The sequence below is a fragment of the Anomaloglossus baeobatrachus genome, chromosome 2, assembly GCF_048569485.1.
Source record: "Anomaloglossus baeobatrachus isolate aAnoBae1 chromosome 2, aAnoBae1.hap1, whole genome shotgun sequence".
Classification (NCBI taxonomy): domain Eukaryota; kingdom Metazoa; phylum Chordata; class Amphibia; order Anura; family Aromobatidae; genus Anomaloglossus; species Anomaloglossus baeobatrachus.
In genome coordinates this window covers 535,343,883-535,362,573 of record NC_134354.1, presented here as the reverse complement: position 1 = coordinate 535,362,573, position 18,691 = coordinate 535,343,883, and the positions used below count along the sequence as shown (strand labels likewise).

General features: G+C 45.3%; 1 protein-coding gene across 2 annotated transcripts in view; it reads left to right on the top strand.

Annotated features, from left to right (window-relative positions):
- TUBGCP5 (tubulin gamma complex component 5) overlaps nucleotides 1–17,544 on the top strand; it is a 129,289-nt gene extending 111,745 nt beyond the window's left edge. Inside the window, exons 17-23 of one of the 2 annotated variants that reach the window (XM_075336626.1) lie at nucleotides 2,338–2,422; nucleotides 2,633–2,753; nucleotides 3,156–3,334; nucleotides 3,655–3,780; nucleotides 5,267–5,355; nucleotides 6,612–6,712; nucleotides 16,621–17,544. In XM_075336626.1, coding sequence (XP_075192741.1) covers nucleotides 2,338–2,422; nucleotides 2,633–2,753; nucleotides 3,156–3,334; nucleotides 3,655–3,780; nucleotides 5,267–5,355; nucleotides 6,612–6,712; nucleotides 16,621–16,667 — 748 coding nt within the window. In that variant the 3' untranslated portion in view covers nucleotides 16,668–17,544. Of the gene's footprint in view, nucleotides 1–2,337; nucleotides 2,423–2,632; nucleotides 2,754–3,152; nucleotides 3,335–3,654; nucleotides 3,781–5,266; nucleotides 5,356–6,611; nucleotides 6,713–16,620 lie in introns of both variants that reach the window. The other variant, XM_075336625.1, reaches the window with a different exon arrangement.
- The last annotated feature ends 1,147 nt before the right edge of the window (nucleotides 17,545–18,691 follow it).

The window sequence follows — 18,691 nt, the reverse complement described above, 5'->3', positions numbered from 1 at the left end:
TCCATACCCAGGTTTCAACTGAGGCAAATCTGAGTAGGAAAATTCTGCAAACGGCAGTAGAGCACCTCTCTCAGTAGGCGCTCCAGGCTGTCTGGGACTGGTTCCTTATCCTTGGGTTGTGTTGTCTTCTTTTATGTTTCCCACCCATGGACTGCTTTAGGACGTCTCATGGTCCTGTGTACCCCAATGAGGCGTCAGAGAAAAACGGATTTTTGTGTACTCACCGTAAAATCGTTTTCTCTTAGCCATCATTGGGGGACACAGCACCCACCCTGTTGCCCTGTTGGGCCTTGGTTCTCTCAGTACCTTATTTAGTTATGTTCTTTTCTCATGTTCCTCTGTTGAGAAGTTTTTACTGGTTTGTTTTTTTTTTTTTCTCCTACTGCTTGTGTACTAAAACTGAGGTTGCCTGACCCGGCCAGGGGGTGTATACTGCAGAGGAGGAGCTATGCTTTTGCATCTACTTATTGTCCTTTTATGGATAGGCAGCATAACACCCATGGTTCTGTGTCCCCCAATGATGGCTAAGAAAAAACGATTTTACGGTGAGTACACAAAAATCCGTTTTCTTTCTCCACTCATTTACCACCTTTTGGCCAAAGCAAGAAAGGCTGCTAGCTCACAATCCGATTATAGCTGCCCCTTTAGTAGGGAAATGGATATTAGCAAAATGAGAGAAAAACAGAGGGAGATGCAAAGATCCAGCATTCTTTTAAAGCGAAACTGTCACATGAAAAAGTGCAGATATGGGGTTAATAGGCAGATTAATCGCATTTGGAACCTGCCCAGTGCATGCACGTCAAACCCTGCTACCTGCTATTACATGGCATAAGTCAGCTTTCGGAGTCTGACATCTATAACACAGCAAGTTTATCTTGTATGCCAATTTATGTAATCACAGGGGAGTATTATACTCTCTATGAATCATGTAGTACTGCAAAAGCCATTGTGCTTCACTCATTGAGTCCTTGGGGACCAATTGAAGAATGTTATCCCACAGATCATCACTGATTTGGCCTACATCTTGCTCCCACTTACCGTACCGTCACACTAAGCGACGCTCCAGCGATCCCACCAGCAACCTGACCTGGCAGGGATCGCTGGAGCGTCGCTACACGGGTTGCTGGTGAGCTGTCACACAGGCAGATCTCACCAGCAACCAGTGACCAGCCAGCAGTGACGCGTTAAAGCGATGCTGCGCTTGGTAACTAAGGTAAATATCGGGTAACCAACCCGATATTTACCTTCGTTACCAGCGCACACCGCTTAGCGCTGGCTCCCTGCACTCCTAGCCAGAGTGCTTATTAAACCGATGTGTAAACCTTTGCTTATTTACCCGATGTGTAGTCTGGCTATGTGTGCAGGGAGCCGGCACTGACAGCGTGAGAGCGGCGGACGCTGGTAACGAAGGTAAATATCGGGTAACCAAGGTAAGGGCTTCTTGGTTACCCGATGTTTACATTGGTTACCAGCGTCCGCAGAAGCCAGCTCCTGCTGCCTGCACATTTAGTTGTTGCTCTGTCGCTGTCACACACAGCGATGTGTGCGTCACAGCGGAAGAGCAACAACTAAAAAATGGTCCAGGACATTCAGCAACAACCAGCGACCTCACAGCAGGGGCCAGGTTGTTGCTGGATGTCACACACAGCGACATCGCTAGCAACATCGCTGTTGCGTCACAAAAGTCGTGCCTCAGCAGCGATGTTGCTTAGTGAGACCTGGCCTTTAGTTCTAAGTGTAAATCTCCCTTCTCCTAACGACCTGCTGCATCAGACATTTTGTAAGGAAGCGAAATAATACTTCTTGTTGAGCCTTCTCTAGTGAAAAATGCAAGATAGAAGTCCCATAATGGTTAGAAATGGCGGTATTCCTCAGTTACACACAAGTTACATTTCATTTTGAAGGTTCTCTGAATTGATCTGTACTTTTTAATATCGGAGGCACGGTCTTCACAACATTACATATCTGTAGGAGCACGGCTGGTCAGTGGTTAGCATTGAGCCTTGCAACTTCGATTTCCATTACACCAATAAGAACATCTGCATGGAGTTTAAGGCCTCCCATTGTTTAGGTTTCCTCTACGTCCTCCCACAATTTAATATCAGATTGATAGGTTAATTAGTTTTCTGTGATGATTGTCCTAGTGTGTTTCTGAGGTGGGGAAACTAGTACGTGAGCCGCATTAGGAATATGGACTGAAATGTATGATTGCAAGCTCTGTATAGCCTGCAGAGTAGGGTTAGTGCTATATAAGCAACATGAATCATATTCTAAGTGAATTTGTTTTACCAAATGATTTAGAATATATTATCATAGATGTCTATTATTCACATACAGGTTATCCATCTTCTTTGAAAATGTTGACTTGGCTAAGAAAAAACTTCCAGTACATACATTGGATGGCCTAGTACTGAGTTACAAGGTAACACCATATTGTATCTTGTATATACATAGCCTTGTACTGAGTTATAAAGTGACTCCATATTGTATCACGTACATACCTGGCTCTGTAATAGATTTTGGCTGATTCTGTATGCAATTCATGGTTATCGTCGATGTCGAACTACTAACGTTTTCTGCAATTTATATATACAATGTATCTTATCTGCTGCTCTTATGTCTTCTGTTCTAGGTGCCTTGGCCTGTTGATATTGTTATAAGCTCAGAGTGCCAAAGGATTTATAATCAGATCTTTCTGCTTTTGCTGCTAATAAAATGGGCAAAATACAGCTTAGATGTCCTACAATTTAATGGTAAGAACACCTACATACTATTAACATTTATTAGAATTGGTTTATCTGTGCAAAGTTTTATCAAGGTATTAACTTAAAGGGGTTGTCTTAAGTTACTAGGTTATTCTCTTTCGATAGGATAGGGGATATCTTATTGATCACTGCAAATCTAACTGCCCCTTCTCTCAAAGTATGTTTACACATTCAGCTGCAAATCCTGTAAAAAGTAAATTACGCAAGTTTTTGTTGCATATATTTGATATGTGTTTTTGTTGCGGCGTTTTTCCCCCACTCATTAGTATGGGTGAATTCTGCAGCAAATCTTCAAAGAGAAAATAAGCAACTTTTGCATGAGATTTCAGAGATTATGAAAAACTTTGTTCCGCCTGTAATGTCTTTTTAATACTGATATTTTTACAGCAGTTGTTAGCACGGTGGAGAAGGAATCTCCGAAGACTGAGTCCGGATCTGAGCAGCATCAGCTTCTTTCTCATCTAGTAACACAAACCGAATCTAAGGAACAACAAATCCATCGCATGTTCCTCCTACGAGTCAAGCTTATGCATTTTGTCAACAGCTTACACAATTACATGATGACCAGGGTTGGCATTTTATCTTTCAATAATATTTTTATTTTGTTATCTGTCCTATCTGAAATGGAGGACTGACTAGAGAAAAGGATAGGACAATAGGCAATTTAACAAATTTTAGGACTGTTTAATGATTGGTATACAGCCTACTTATTGTAGAATGTAATACCTGTTTTGTATAGAATTCCTCCCAATCTACATGTGTATTTAGGTGAAAGACACAATTTTAGTTGTGCGTAACATAACATTAATTCTCTTTCAGATATGTATATAATGCGGATAAGAAAGTCACAAACCTGTGCATTTAGTAAATAAGAATATTTTTTTCATAGATTCTTCATAGCACAGGACTGGAATTTCAACATCAAGTGGAGGAAGCAAAAGATCTGGACCAATTAATAAAAATTCATTATAGATATCTATCTACTATTCATGATCGATGTCTTTTAAGGGAAAAGGTAGGAAAAGATTATGTTGGACTTTTAATTTGATGATATGCGTACGTTATTGGAAAAACATGGCAGATCATCCCTCATTCTGAGAATAGTCTATTGGGTATTTCTGCCCATAAGATTTCTGTACAGTCACTGAATCTACCAATGAAAGATTTATTAAGGACTTATTATGTGTAAGGTGCCTGAAATTCTAAATCTGCTAAAACAAAGGTAAAAATTGTGTTCAATCACCACTCCAGCGTTTGTTTTTTATTGCACAGTTGGAGTGGTGCTTTAAATGTAAGGAGTACTTTTCACACTACGACATCGCAGGTGCGATGTCGGTGGGGTCAAATCGAAAGTGACGCGCATCCGGCGTCGCTGTCGACATCGCAGTATGTGAATCCTTTTACATACAATTAACAAGCGCAAAAGCGTCGTTATCGTATGATCGGTGTAGGGTCCGACATTTCCATAATTTCGGAAGGACCGATGTTACGATGTTGTTCCTCGTTCCAGCAGGCAGCACACATCACTGTGTGTGAAGCCGTAGGAGTGAGGAACATCTCCTTACCTGCGTCCCGGCTGCAATGCGGCAGGAAGAAGGTGGGCGGGATGTTTACGTCCTGTTCATCTCCGGCCCTCCGCTCCTATTGGCCGCCTGCCGTGTGACGTCACTGTGACGCCGCACGACCCGCCCCCTTAGGAAGGAGGCGGTTCGCTGGCCAGAGCGACGTCGCAGGGCAGGTAAGTGCATGTGAAGCTGCCGTAGCGATAATGTTCGCTACGGCAGCAATCACAAGATATCGCTGCTGCGACGGGGGCGGGGACTATCGCACTCGGCATCGCAGCATCGGCTTGCGATGTCAAAGTGTGCAAAGTACCCCTAAGTCCCCTGCCCATGTATTATACTCACCTGCCGCTGTCTCCACCTTCTATCACCACTGAACTGGTCGGTCTCCTGTGATTTGTGACCGGCTGGCAGCTCTAGTGTTTCATAAAGCACACTGGAGGTCACAACTCAATACAAGTCTGAGAGCCTCATTCTGGCTCGCATAGACTTGCACTGGGAGCTTCTGATCTGACTTCTAGCCAGTTCGAAGTTACAAGAAGGTACCGCAGACCCAGAGCGACATTGGTATAAGGTGAAGACGCCAGAAAGTGAGTATAAAACAGGGCCAGGGGGCTTACATTTAATGTGCCACTCCAGCTCTAAAAAGAAAATGCTGGAGTGGTGCTTTAAATTTAGCCAAACGGTTGAAGCTGTAGGCTAAATTCGTCCCAACCATTAGCCATGATAGACCCCTTTCTTGTTCTCATACCTTCTTCCTGGTGGCGTGCATATATAACATACAGGATGCACCTTTACAACTTCCTTTATTCAGACTCTCTATTTTAAGAAATGTCTTTATTAAATTGTAAAAACCATGCACTCCATAGAATTCCACAGTAATGCTGAGTCTTTTACAGTCCAGATATTTTTGAATGTGACATATACTTTTGCTTTTAGGTGAGCTCTGTAAAAGAAGCAATAATGAAAGTATTGAATGTTGTGCTGATGTTTGCTGACCGCTGGCATGCTGGTTTTGGAGCCTGGAAGTAAGTAAAAGAATGCAAAAGTGAAATTAAAGCTGGACCTAAATGTTAGATAGCTGGTGACCGACCGCGTTCCACCCTCCGGTGCCCTTACACCTGCACGCTTGGCTCGCATTCATGTTCTCAATGTGGAGAGGGGACTAAGCTGCTACCTGATATCTTGCAACAACTTATTTCCCCTGAGAAAAAAAAATGATTGTTCATGTTGATATCAGACATGCTGGTTCCTTTATTCCCCTTGACATCGGAGAGAGGGTTAAGTCACCCACATACACATTGGATGGCTGCTAAATACAAAGGAGCAGTGCTGCACGAATTGCTGGCTACATGAGTCACTGCCTAGATATATGATTGACGCCCTGGCGTTTAAGCGAAGATGTATTTTGAAGATCTGGGTGGAGAGACTAGACTAGTCCGGTGCAGTCTCTGGCCCACTCTTACTAGTGCTGTTGTAGGTGATTGAAAGGTCTTTCCCTCATCTGTACATGGGGAGAAACCTGTCAACCACCTGCTGCGGCACTGGGAAGACACGACCGGGGACTAAAGCATAAAACTGGTCCAGAGCCACCCCCGACCTGCTCTTCACTGTTTGCTTTCTGAAATGCCAGAGCATTTCAGTGTATACCTGGCTACAATCATGCAGTCCGGCTGACTCGTGCTGCCCGTAATTTGAGCAGCCTGAATTGCCTGACAGGTTCCCTTTAATACTAAATTAATCTACTATATGTATGTGTAAACTAGTCTTATAATCTTCAGCTTATCATTTGCTACTAGACAGACGGTTTGAAAGATTAAGTAAGAAAATGTGACCAAGTGCTGGAAACATGGAAGCAGGAGGGATTAATTAAGACTGGAATTTTATACGCTAGTCTTGATTAACACTCCGCTGGAGTAAGATGTGCCAAATTCATTAATAGGCGCACAACTCTTGATGAATTTGGCACATCTTTTGGGCTGTGTGGGCACACGAGTCTAAGATGAACTTGTTATGAGTTGAAGAACATTTCTGCAATAATTTTTCACTTTCTGATGTAAAATGTAGTGAATCTGTGGCTAGCTCCCCCTCCTAGTCTCGCCCTTTTTTTGAGAAAATGGGAGAGCAAGTATAAGAACACCAAAAGGCACGACATTTTTGCTGAATGCGTTACGCAGAATGTAAGGTCTTTGAAATGTCAATTTTCTGGCCTAAAGTGTTTCTTAAAAGTGAGAAAATCTAGCTCTAATATATTTCATGTTTTTGGTTTGTTTTTTTCGTTCAGGGCAGAATCTATCCTGAAAATGGAATCTGATTTCACAAATTGTCACAAGTTTCTTGTGAAAGTATTAAATAAAGCCGTCTGCAGAGGGTCATTTCCTCATTGTAAGTATATATGTAAGAGAGAAACGCATGAAAACAATATTTACACATAATCTTGATTTATTCAGTACCAAGTATAAGCACAATACACAGAAATGCATGCACTTGCATACCTTGGCATGCTGTTCATGAGGTTATTAATGGTTGTCTGAAAAGTGTTCTGCCACGCCTGCAGCATCTCCAAACTTGTCTCCAATCAAGCAAATCTTTGAGGTCATTGGTCAGCTATTGCAAAGGGAGCTGCCAGCAGAAGATCTTGATGATTTGCACAAGTGCAGTCATCGTGGCAGAACATTCCTGTGATAACCATTAATAGTCTCATTCTTATCAACGTGTTTGTCTGTGTATTTCTGCTTTTGGTACTCATTCTCGATACTGAATATAAGTCAAGAGGTTTTGAAACTGGTTCATTTTCATATAATTAACATGTCCATCAATCCTGTTATTTCCATAATTCCATGACTTTTCCTTCTTGGTTTTGCAATGTTAATATTAACCCCTACACGACCTTGGACGTATATATTCCTCCTAGGTCATGTCTCCCCAGTTACTGAGGTCCCCGGCGGCGAGTCCACTGTAATTCCTGCACATATCTGCTGATCCGAGGTGCAGCTAACAGACCCTGGTGGATCAGAGATCTACCCGCACCTGCTAACCACTTAGATTGCAATTTCAAAATCTTACAGCGTGATTTTATATGGCCACAGTGGGGATCGCGCTGTTCCCTGCCTCCATTGACTGCCCCGTGACTCCATCATGGTGTTGCCATGGTACCACAGGGTCAGCTGCTGAACCTGGACGCCACCATGACTTCCTGAGAGTACTGGCACTCACAGGAATAGTGCATTTCTGCTCATTAGAGTGATGCTGCAGCATCGTTCTGATCAGCACAAGCGATTACAGTGTACAGTCGTAAACTCCCCTAAAAGGACTAGTAAAATCAAGAAAAAAAGTTTGAAAAATGTAAAAAATCTAAGTTCAAATCACCTCTTCTTTTCGCCCAATTGAAAATAAAACAATAAAAAAAACTTATTTGATATCACTGTGTTCAGAAATGCCCGATCTATCAAAATATAAAATCAGTTAATCTGATCCATACACGGCATAGCGAGAAAAATATTATGGTTTTTTTTTGTTGCAATCAAAACGGCGCATCTATGCCAAAATGATATAATTAAAAACATCAGCTCAAGACAAAAATGCTACGGGTCTCGGAAAATGGCAACAAAAGCGCTATTCATTTTTTTTTTTTGGACAATCTCTTCTTAATTTTTTTTTTTCACCCCTTAGATAAAAGTAAACCTATATATGCTTGGTATCTACAAGCTTGTACCGACCTGAGGTATCACACCGACACATTAGTTTTACCATATAATGAACATGGTAAATAAAAGACCACAAAAATAGTCATGCAATTCCGCTATTTTTGCAATTTCACAGCACTTGGAATTTTTTTTCCTGGTTTCCAATAAAGTATATTGTAAAAATAATGGTTTCTTTCAAAAGTACAACTTGTCCCACAAAACTCAAGACCTCATATGGCAAGAGTGACAGAAAAATAAAAAAAGTAATGGCTCTTGGAAGAAGGGGAGGAAAAAAAAGAAAAATGAAAAAAGAAAAAAAAATCGCTGGTTGGTGATGGGGTTAAGGAGTGTATGTTTGTTAGAAAGATCTGATCTTGTACCTTACTATGAAATTGCACTAAAATCAAACATGTTGTAAGGATTATGAGTCTTTATATTTTGCTGAGGGGTCTACAGTAAATCGTCATACACCATCCAAAGTCTAATATCTCCAACCCTGACTAAGGCTATGTGCGCACGTTGCGTAAATACATGCAGTTACACTGCGCTTTGTAGCGCAGCGTAACTGCATGCGTCCTGCGTCCCCTGCACAGTCTATGGAGATTGTGCAGGGGCCGTGCGCACGTGGTGTTTAAGAGCGCAGCGCTTCGGCTACTGCCGAAGCGCTGCGTAAAAAGAAGTGACATGTCACTTCTTCCGTGCGCTTTGCCGGCAGCTCCTGCTCTGTCTATGGGAGGAGCTGCAGGCAGAGCGCATGGAATCGGCTTTCACTACGGACATTTCTGCAGCGATTTAAAGCGCACATGTGCTCTTCAGATCGCTGCAGAAATTTCTGCAGTGAACTGTACGCAACGTGCGCACATAGCCTTAAGATTAAACCATTTCATCCACGTCTTTTGAGACAAACCATTAATGGGCCATTTCAGTTTTGCCTTGCTTTTGGGAGTCCAGCACTGATGGAAGTGCAAATAACTGTTCTCTTGCTATTAAATAGTCCTGGACAGCATGTTTTGGCTTATGCACTTTATAGTTGAAACACAAAAGTCACACTAACCAGGTTCCTTATTTGAATAAATATTACTAGACTTTTCTTTGTTTCTCTTTGTCTTCTGAGAGCCTTACATTTCTGATTCTGGCCATAGATATTAGAATTGTCTTTCAGTGTCCCTAAAAAAAAAGAAAGAAGGGTTTGACCAGTCTGGATTTGTATGTGTAAATGTACCCTATGGCCATGTTCCCACTTAGCATAAATGGGTTTTTCTTCATCGTTCCTCATGGGAGACCCAGACCATGGTGTATAGCTTCTGCCTCCGGAAGACACACAAAGTACTACACTCAAACGTGTAGCTCCTCCCTCCTAGCATATACACCCCCTGGTAGCCAGTCCTAGCTAGTTCAATGCTTTGTGTTCAAGAGGTCACACACACACATGCATTCTCTGATTTTTGATTTTTTGGATTTCAAAGATTTGGAAGAAAAGCGGGTCCAATCTGGACTCCCGGCATGTCCCTTCTCACCCCACTGTGTCGGCGGTGCTGTTAAGGTTGACTTTACAAGGCTGGAGCCTTCACATGCCGCGCTCCTTCACCATCCCCTGGGGCTCTGGCTGAAGTGGGAGCCAACTCGGTTCTCACTGCTTTGCAGGAGACCGGTCTCCATCCGCAGCCCTGTTCAGGATCCTGTCGGACGGAGCATTTAACCCCCCCAGGGACCTGGCACCTGCGTCTCAAAAGCTAAGTATGAGACGTTTTTACCACTGAAAGTGGTCTTTCCAGGGCCCCTTGTACTTTATTTATTGGGGGGAGTGTGTTATGTAACTGTGGTAACATTTCCGGCCGGTTCTGCAGTTTTCACTGGAGAACCGCGCCGATGGTGCCTGCACGCTGGCCGCATGTTTAAATCTAGGCCCCGGCTTCGCCTGAGGCCTAGTTTCGGTTTCACTCCCTCTGCATGTCAGTCATGCAGAGGGACAGTGTGGCTCCGCCCAGCGGCTGTTCAGCACAGGGAGCGGACACTCCTCACTGAGGAAGGATTCCCTCCCCTGTATACCTCATTTGCCCGCTCTCAGTAGGCCCCGCCCCCTCGCCTGCGCTCCGGTCGCCATTTTCTCAGCGTTCTCAGTGTCTGCATAGGCACAGAGATACCTCATTGTGACAAGTGGGGGCCAGGGCTGGGGGACTGGAGGGCACAGAAATGTATGTTAAACGGTCTTGCAGCCACAACCTCCAGTTGTGCAGCTGCTTATATTCTCTGTTTATATACTCTGCTGGGGGTCATTCTGGAGATGCATTCCCTCACAGAGCCCCCACCTCTGCAGCATGTCTCACATCAGAGCAAATAGTAGTAGACTTTTAGGAGCGCACCACCGATGAACGTACGAGTGGGTGCACCCTAATGCGGTGTATGGAGTAAATGACCAAAAGAAGAAAAAAGCACCGCATATACATAAGGGGCACGCCAACCACAGTATAAATAGTAATGTACAAAAAGCTTTATTCAACACGTGAAATTTTAAAAGCACTAAAAAGACATGAAGAACAACACACTCGGAGCCGGGCTAAGCCCACATATAACCATGGCCATGGTGGACAATAGACAAGATCACAATGATCCTATTAGACATGCATAATGATATATACAACACAAAAAGGTGGTGAGAAACCCTGTGGGAAACTACAATGGGTGGCTGGAAGTTGCAAAAGATGTAAACAATGCAGTAAGGTACAGCAATGACTAATACATGTAAAGTTAATATATAGTAGCTACACACTGCAAATAGAGAGCAACATTAAATGGGGGGCGGCGTCTGTAAAGAAGGTATAATAATACATATACAATGGTACAGGTATATCAATGTGGTCAAGGCAGAGCTGGGGGAAAGCAAGAACATCTATCCGCAATTATAGAGAAATGCCCTGCCTGTGAAGCAAATATGTACTGGACTGTACACCATACAGGTAACCAGGCCGGGTACTAAACCCCAGCAATGCCAAAGGATAATATAAAATTTGTACGAATGTATAAGTTCCTATAGATAGAATGGACACAAGAGGCCAAATAACAAATTGGCAAGTGCCCACATACCACACAGAGACCCAAATACCAATGGTTAACTGCTTAAATAGCCATAAAGAGCAGCAGCCCCACACGTGGATGATGACACACAGGGTACAAAAACACCATGGACCAAGGGTGTGACGAGCCCTGACTCAGAGTGGGAAGCCCCACGCGTATCGCTGCCGCAGCAGCTTCATCAGGGAAAGATGTATTAGTCATTGCTGTACCTTACTGCATTGTTTACATCTTTTGCAACTTCCAGCCACCCATTGTAGTTTCCCACAGGGTTTCTCACCACCTTTTTGTGTTGTATATATCATTATGCATGTCTAATAGGATCATTGTGATCTTGTCTATTGTCCACCATGGCCATGGTTATATGTGGGCTTAGCCCGGCTCCGAGTGTGTTGTTCTTCATGTCTTTTTAGTGCTTTTAAAATTTCACGTGTTGAATAAAGCTTTTTGTACATTACTATTTATACTGTGGTTGGCGTGCCCCTTATGTATATGCGGTGCTTTTTTCTTCTTTTGGTCATTCACATCAGTGCAAGGCTGTTCTTAATATGCTGCATGTAGACTCGTACTGCCTGTACTGAGCACATAAACACAGTGGTCCCTCAGCCTGGAGGCTCGTCAGTGGTCCTCCAGCTGCTCCGGGGGTGCTGAGCATGCATTAGCCCCCTTCTCAGGGCGCTTCTGCTGCTACGGCTCGCTCAGCAAGCTCTTAGAGGTCTCTTCATCTGGTTTTCAGACCCCGTCCTCCTAAAATGGAGACGCAGGGTCCCCTGTCCTTCCCCGTCCCGCAGCTCTGATTCACGAGCTGACTCACTGGACGAGGAGGATGTCTTTACTGGGGGCTCGGACGCTACTTAATGTACCATTGATCGGTCCGAAGGTGACGCAGATGCTAATGATTTGATTGCGTCCATTATATTTGTACTGGACCTCAATCCGCCTGAATCAGGGGAGTATCCCTCTCTGGCAGAAAGGGCATCAGTATACCTTAAGAGAACAAGGAGTGTGTTCCTTAACCACTCCAGTTTTCAGCCCACTGTGACCAAGCCCAGAGCCTGTCCTGACATACGCTCACAATGCGGGTTCTGATGACTGTTTCCTCCTTCCACCAGAGGTGGTCAAGGAGTGGGCTCATTCACCAAGGGTGGTCCCTCCGGTGTCTAGTATTTCAGCCCGGATAGTTGTATCAGTGGCTGACTGCACCTCTCTAGGGATCCCACTGTACATTAATTCTGTACTGGACCTCAATCCGCCAGTATCAGAGGAGCAAACTTCTCTGGCAACAGGCCACCAGTTTACCTTGCCTAAGAGAATAAGGAGTGTGTTCTTTAACCACTCCAGTTTTCAGGCCACTGTGACCAAGCCCAGGGTCTGCTCTGGCAAACTCTTCCCAAAGCGTGGTTCTGATGACAGTTTTCCCCTTCCACCAGCGGTGGTCAAGGAGTGGGCTCATTCACCAAAGGTGGTCCCTCCGGTGTTTAGACTCTCAGTCCGGACGTTGTATCAGTGGCTGATGGCTCTTCACTTACGGTTTTGCTGTCCGCCAGTTTGTCCTTCTGGCCAAATCTGTATGGAGGCGGCAGGGGCCTCGTTCTCCCCATTTGCAGCAGTGCGGCTTTCAAAGCCATCTCTGCTTCTCTAGAGGAAATGCATTCCCTCATAGGGACTCTTTGCCCGAAATGGTTGCCTTAACTTCCAGACTTCAGTCTTTTCATCCTATACCATGTCTGCCATGCTGGAGACTCTCACCGCACTGCGGTGGCCTCGGCTAATTTTCTCGCTATCCGCAGGCTCCTGTGGCTTCGGAAGTGGACGGCGGATGCTTCTAAAGAAGTTCCTTGCTGGGCTCCCTTTTGCTGGGACCAGACTGTTCGGGAACAACTGGATGAAATTATTAAGGAAGCTCTTGGCGGGAAGAGTTTCTTCCATGCCACAAACCTAAACCAGGAAACCTGTACAGGGCAGGAATCAGTCGAGGTTTCGTTCTTTTTGTTCCTCCATCTGATCGTTCTCTAAGCTACTCGGCCTTGCCCACTGGCTCAGCCAAGGATCGTAAACCCAAATGGCGCGCGAGAAGACCGCAGGACATGCTGCCACTAAGTCAGCCTCCTCCTGACTATCTGGCCACGCCAGCAACGTCCTTGGTCGGTGGCAGGCTCTCCCATTTGGCGACGTATGATTTTAACACGTCTCCGATCAGTGGGTGCGAGATACCATCTCCCACGGCTACAGGATAGAATTCTATCCAGCCCGCCAAACAGATTTTTTCTGTCAACTCCCCTCTGCTCCAAGGCCGCCGCCTTCTCACAGGCTGTGGCATTCTTGCAGGCCACTGGGGTAATTGTACCGGTTCCCGTCTGGGAACGGTTCTGAGATTTCTGCTTAAATCTATTCCTAGTACCCGAGGAGGGCGGTGCCTTCCGACCTGGATCTCAAGCTTCTCAAGCATGTTCAGGTGCGGCAGTTTCGCATAGAGTCTCTGCGATCAATCATTGACCCAAGGAGATTCCCTAGCATCCATCGACATCAGAGATGCCTATCTGCATATGCCAATCGCAGTTTCACACCAGCGTTGGCTACGTTTTGCAATCAGAGTGGTCCAATTCGTGGCTCTTCCCTTTGGGTTAGCCACGGCCCCTCGAGTATTCTCAAGGTCGGGGCAGCTGTGATTGCGGTCCTGCACCTCTAGGGGTTGGCAGTGATCTTTTTGTCCAGGACAGCCTTCTGCTCTGGGTTTCATCCAGTGCAGACTGTTAGCGGAGTGCCTCGCTCACTCTCGCCACTCTAACCAATTCGGGTGGTTTGTCATTCTGTCCAAGTCCACTCTGACTTCGACCCAGAAGTTCACAGACCCAGGGACGCAAGTCGAGACTCTGTCGGCACTTGTGAATCTGCCCTTAGTCAAACAGCAGTTCCTCCGCTGGCGGTCGACGTCGTTCCATCAGGCACCTAATACAGGTGCTGGATCAGATGGTGGTGTCAATGGAAGCAATTCCCTTGCCCAGTTCCATCTGCGTCCTCTACGGCTGGATGTTTTCCGCTGTCGGAACAAGCGGACTTCCTCCTTCCTCGGATCGGTGGCTTTGCCACAGACCAGGGGCTCATTTCAATGGTGGCATCGTCCCCTCTGTCTCAGGGACGCTCCTTTTTGGCTCCGTCCCGGGTGATCCTCACCAAGATGCTAGTCTATCCGGCTGGGGAGCAGTATATCTCCACCATGGAGCGCAGGGCACTTGGACTCTGTCCGAATCAGCCCACTGGATCAATGTGCTGGAAATCAGAGCTGTGTTTCTAGCTCTCTAAGCTTTTCACCATCGGTTGGCGGCCAGACACATTCGAGTCCAGTCAGACAACGCTACAGCGTTGCCTACATCAACCTCCAGGGCGGGGCACTCAGCCGCCTGGCAATGTTGGAGGTTCATCGCATTCTTCAGTGGACGGAGGACTCCTAGTCCACCATATCCGCAGCCCACATCCCAGATGTGGAAAACTGGGAGGCAGATTGTTCTGCCGTCAAACCGTGGCTCCACGATCCTCAGGTTTTTGCGGCAGACGCACTGGTTCGAGTTTGGTCCCAGCTTCGTCTGTCTTACGTGTTTCACCCTCTAGTTCTTGCCCAGAGTCCTGCGCAAGATCAGAAAGGAGGGCCGTCGGGTCATTCTCATTACTCCAGACTGACCCAGGCAAGCTTGGTACCCTGACCTGCTCCGTCTGTCCGTAGAGGTGCCATAGCATCTCCTGGACTGTCCAGACCTTCTCTCACGAGGTCTGTCCTTCCGCCAGAACCTACGGCTCTCAGTTTGACGGCGTGGCGTTTGAGTCATGGAACTTGACGACTTCTGGTATCCCTCCTGAAGTCATCTCCACTATAACTCGAGCTCGGAAGTATCCTTTGGCTTTTTGGCCTTGCCGACCCTCCTGTCCCTTCTACAGTCCGGCCTGCAGCTAGGACTATCCCTCAATTCCTTAAGGGACAGGTCTCGGCTCTGTCAGTGTTGTGCCAGCGGCGTATCGCCCGGCTGGCCCAGGTGCGCTCCTTCATGCAGGGCGCATCTCACATCATTCCACCTTACCGGCGGCTCTTGGAGCCCTGGGACCTTAATTCGGTCCCCACAGCTTCCGGAAACCCCCCTTTGAGCCTCTTAGGGAGGTTTCCTTGTTTAGTCTTTCACAGAAAGTGGTCTTTCTAGTGGCCATGACTTCCCTCAAGGGAGTCTCTGTTTTGGCTGCACTCTCTTCAGAGTCCTCCCTTCATCAAGACAAGGTGGTTCTCCGTCCGACTCCGGACTTTCTCCCTAAGGTGGTTGCTGCCACCTTAACCGGGGAATTTTACCTGCCTTCCTTTTGTCCGGCTCCTGTTCATCGCTTTGAAAGGGCGTTGCATACTCTGGATCTGGTGCGGGCGCTCCGGATCTATGTGTCTCGCACCGCTGTTCTTAGGCGGTGCACCTTTCTTTTGTGCTGACCGCTGGTCAGCGTAAGGGCCTTTCGGCATTTAAGCCGACCCTGGCTCGTTGGTTTAGGTCGGTCTTTTTCCCAATACCTACCAGTGTACTCAAGTGCCTCTCCCGCCGGGGATCAAGGCACACTTGACCAGAGCTGTCGGTGCCTCTTAGGTTTTCAGGCACAGGCTACGGCTCAGCAGGTCTGTCAGACTGCCACTTGGACTAGTCTGTATACCTTTTCGTAGCACTACCACGTGCATGCTCTTGCTTCGGCAGATGCGAGCTTGGGCAGACGCATCCTTCAGGCGGCTGTCGCCCATTTGTGAAGTTAGGTTTCGCCTACTTCTCAGTTTTTCTGTTTATTCCCACCCATGGACTGCTTTAGAACGTCCCATGGTCTGGGTCTCCCATGAGGAACGATGAAGAAAAAGAGAATTTTGTTACTTACCGTAAATTCTTTTTCTTATAGTTCCGACATGGGAGACCCAGCACCCTCCCTGTTGCCTGTTGGCAGTTTTTTGTTCCGTGTGTTTCACCGGCTGTTGTTAGTAGACAGAGTTCCGGTCTTTCCGAGTTTTACTCTATCTCTACTTATGGGTGGATGTCCTCCTTCAGCTTTTGCACTAAACTGGCTAGGACTGGCTACCAGGGGGTGTATATGCTAGGAGGGAGGAGCTACACGTTTGAGTGTAGTACTTTGTGTGTCCTCCGGAGGCAGAAGCTATACACCATGGTCTGGGTCTCCCATGTCGGAACTATAAGAAAAAGAATTTACGGTAAGTAACAAAATTCTCTTTTTTTTCTGCCCTTTTACAAAGGTATTCACTGCAAAAATTCAATTATTACAAGTTTTTGGGTTGGGTTTTCTTTAGATTTTTTTTTTTCCATTTGCCATTGTAATTGAGAAAAAAAGCAGTGAAAACACTTATTCCCAAAGCGTCTTTAAATACACAGTGGGCATAAGTTTTCGTGAAAAAAATAACGAACAAAAAACCTGCAGTAATTGTGCTATATGGGAAAATGACCAAAAAGTTGTGAAATTAGCGATTACGTGCCATCACTGACTATATTTCTTTTATTATCGTTTTAGTGGAATCGTTGGCTTTATCTCTTATGGCCGGCATGGAACAAAGTTAGTCCTGATTTTTGCCAAAATATGAAGAGGACTCTATAAAGAATGCAAATTAAATTATGTGTTTGTATCTATTGTATATAGTACTGGGGGAGGCTTTAAAAAAATCTTCTCAAAGTCTCCGTTTTTATTCACTACCTTCATTAGGGTTAGATTTGAACCTATTTGCTATGGCCAGTACCGCTGTTCTTTTTTGTGTGTGTAATGATTGTTATAAATGTCCCCTTTTATGTAATAATAACCACTAATGCATAGATTGTACATACAGTGCCTACAAGTAGTATTCAACCCCCTGCAGATTTAGCAGGTTTGATAAGATGCAAATAAGTTAGAGCCTGCAAACTTCAAACAAGAGCAGGATTTATTAACAGATGCATAAATCTTACAAACCAACAAGTTATGTTGCTTAGTTAAATTTTAATAAATTTTCAATATAAAAGTGTGGGTCAATTATTATTCAACCCCTAGGTTTAATATTTTGTGGAATAACCCTTGTTTGCAATTACAGCTAATAATCGTCTTTTATAAGACCTGATCAGGCCGGCACAGGTCTCTGGAATTATCTTGGACCACTCCTCCATGCAGATCTTCTCCAAGTTATCTAGGTTCTTTGGGTGTCTCATGTGGACTTTAATCTTGAGCTCCTTCCACAAGTTTTCAATTGGGTTAAGGTCAGGAGACTGACTAGGCCACTGCAACACCTTGATTTTTTCCCTCTTGAACCAGGCCTTGGTTTTCTTGGCTGTGTGCTTTGGGTCGTTGTCTTGTTGGAAGATGAAATGACGACCCATCTTAAGATCCTTGATGGAGGAGCGGAGGTTCTTGGCCAAAATCTCCAGGTAGGCCGTGCTATCCATCTTCCCATGGATGCGGACCAGATGGCCAGGCCCCTTGGCTGAGAAACAGCCCCACAGCATGATGCTGCCACCACCATGCTTGACTGTAGGGATGGTATTCTTGGGGTCGTATGCAGTGCCATCCAGTCTCCAAACGTCACGTGTGTGGTTGGCACCAAAGATCTCGATCTTGGTCTCATCAGACCAGAGAACCTTGAACCAGTCTGTCTCAGAGTCCTCCAAGTGATCATGAGCAAACTGTAGACGAGCCTTGACATGACGCTTTGAAAGTAAAGGTACCTTACGGGCTCGTCTGGAACGGAGACCATTGCGGTGGAGTACGTTACTTATGGTATTGACTGAAACCAATGTCCCCACTGCCATGAGATCTTCCCGGAGCTCCTTCCTTGTTGTCCTTGGGTTAGCCTTGACTCTTCGGACAAGCTTGGCCTCGGCACGGGTGGAAACTTTCAAAGGCTGTCCAGGCCGTGGAAGGCTAACAGTAGTTCCATAAGCCTTCCATTTCCGGATGATGCTCCCAACAGTGGAGACAGGTAGGCCCAACTCCTTGGAAAGGGTTTTGTACCCCTTGCCAGCCTTGTGACCCTCAACGATCTTGTCTCTGATGGCCTTGGAATGCTCCTTTTGTCTTTCCCATGTTGACCAAGTATGAGTGCTGTTCACAAGTTTGGGGAGGGTCTTAATTAGTCAGAAAAGGCTGGAAAAAGAGATAATTAATCCAAACATGTGAAGCTCATTGTTCTTTGTGCCTGAAATACTACTTAATACTTTAGGGGAACCAAACAGAATTCTTGTGGTTTGAGGGGTTGAATAATAAATGACCCTCTGAATAAACTTTTCACAATTTAAAAAAAAAATAAAAAAAGAAATAACATTCTTTTTTGCTGCAGTGCATTTCACACTTCCAGGCTGATCTACAGTCCAAATGTCACAATGCCAAGTTAATTCCGAATGTGTAAACCTGCAGGGGGTTGAATACTACTTGTAGGCACTGTATTTGCAATAAATACTTCTGGTTTCATCTATAAATATAGTTGTCTCTTGTATATACTGGATATCAGCTGCTGTACGTTATTAAAATTTGTGAATTTCTGTTTGCTATACATCTTATTTTTTTTTTAGACCAACATTATCCATTCAGTATCTTCCACCGAGGGTACACAAAGCAGTCC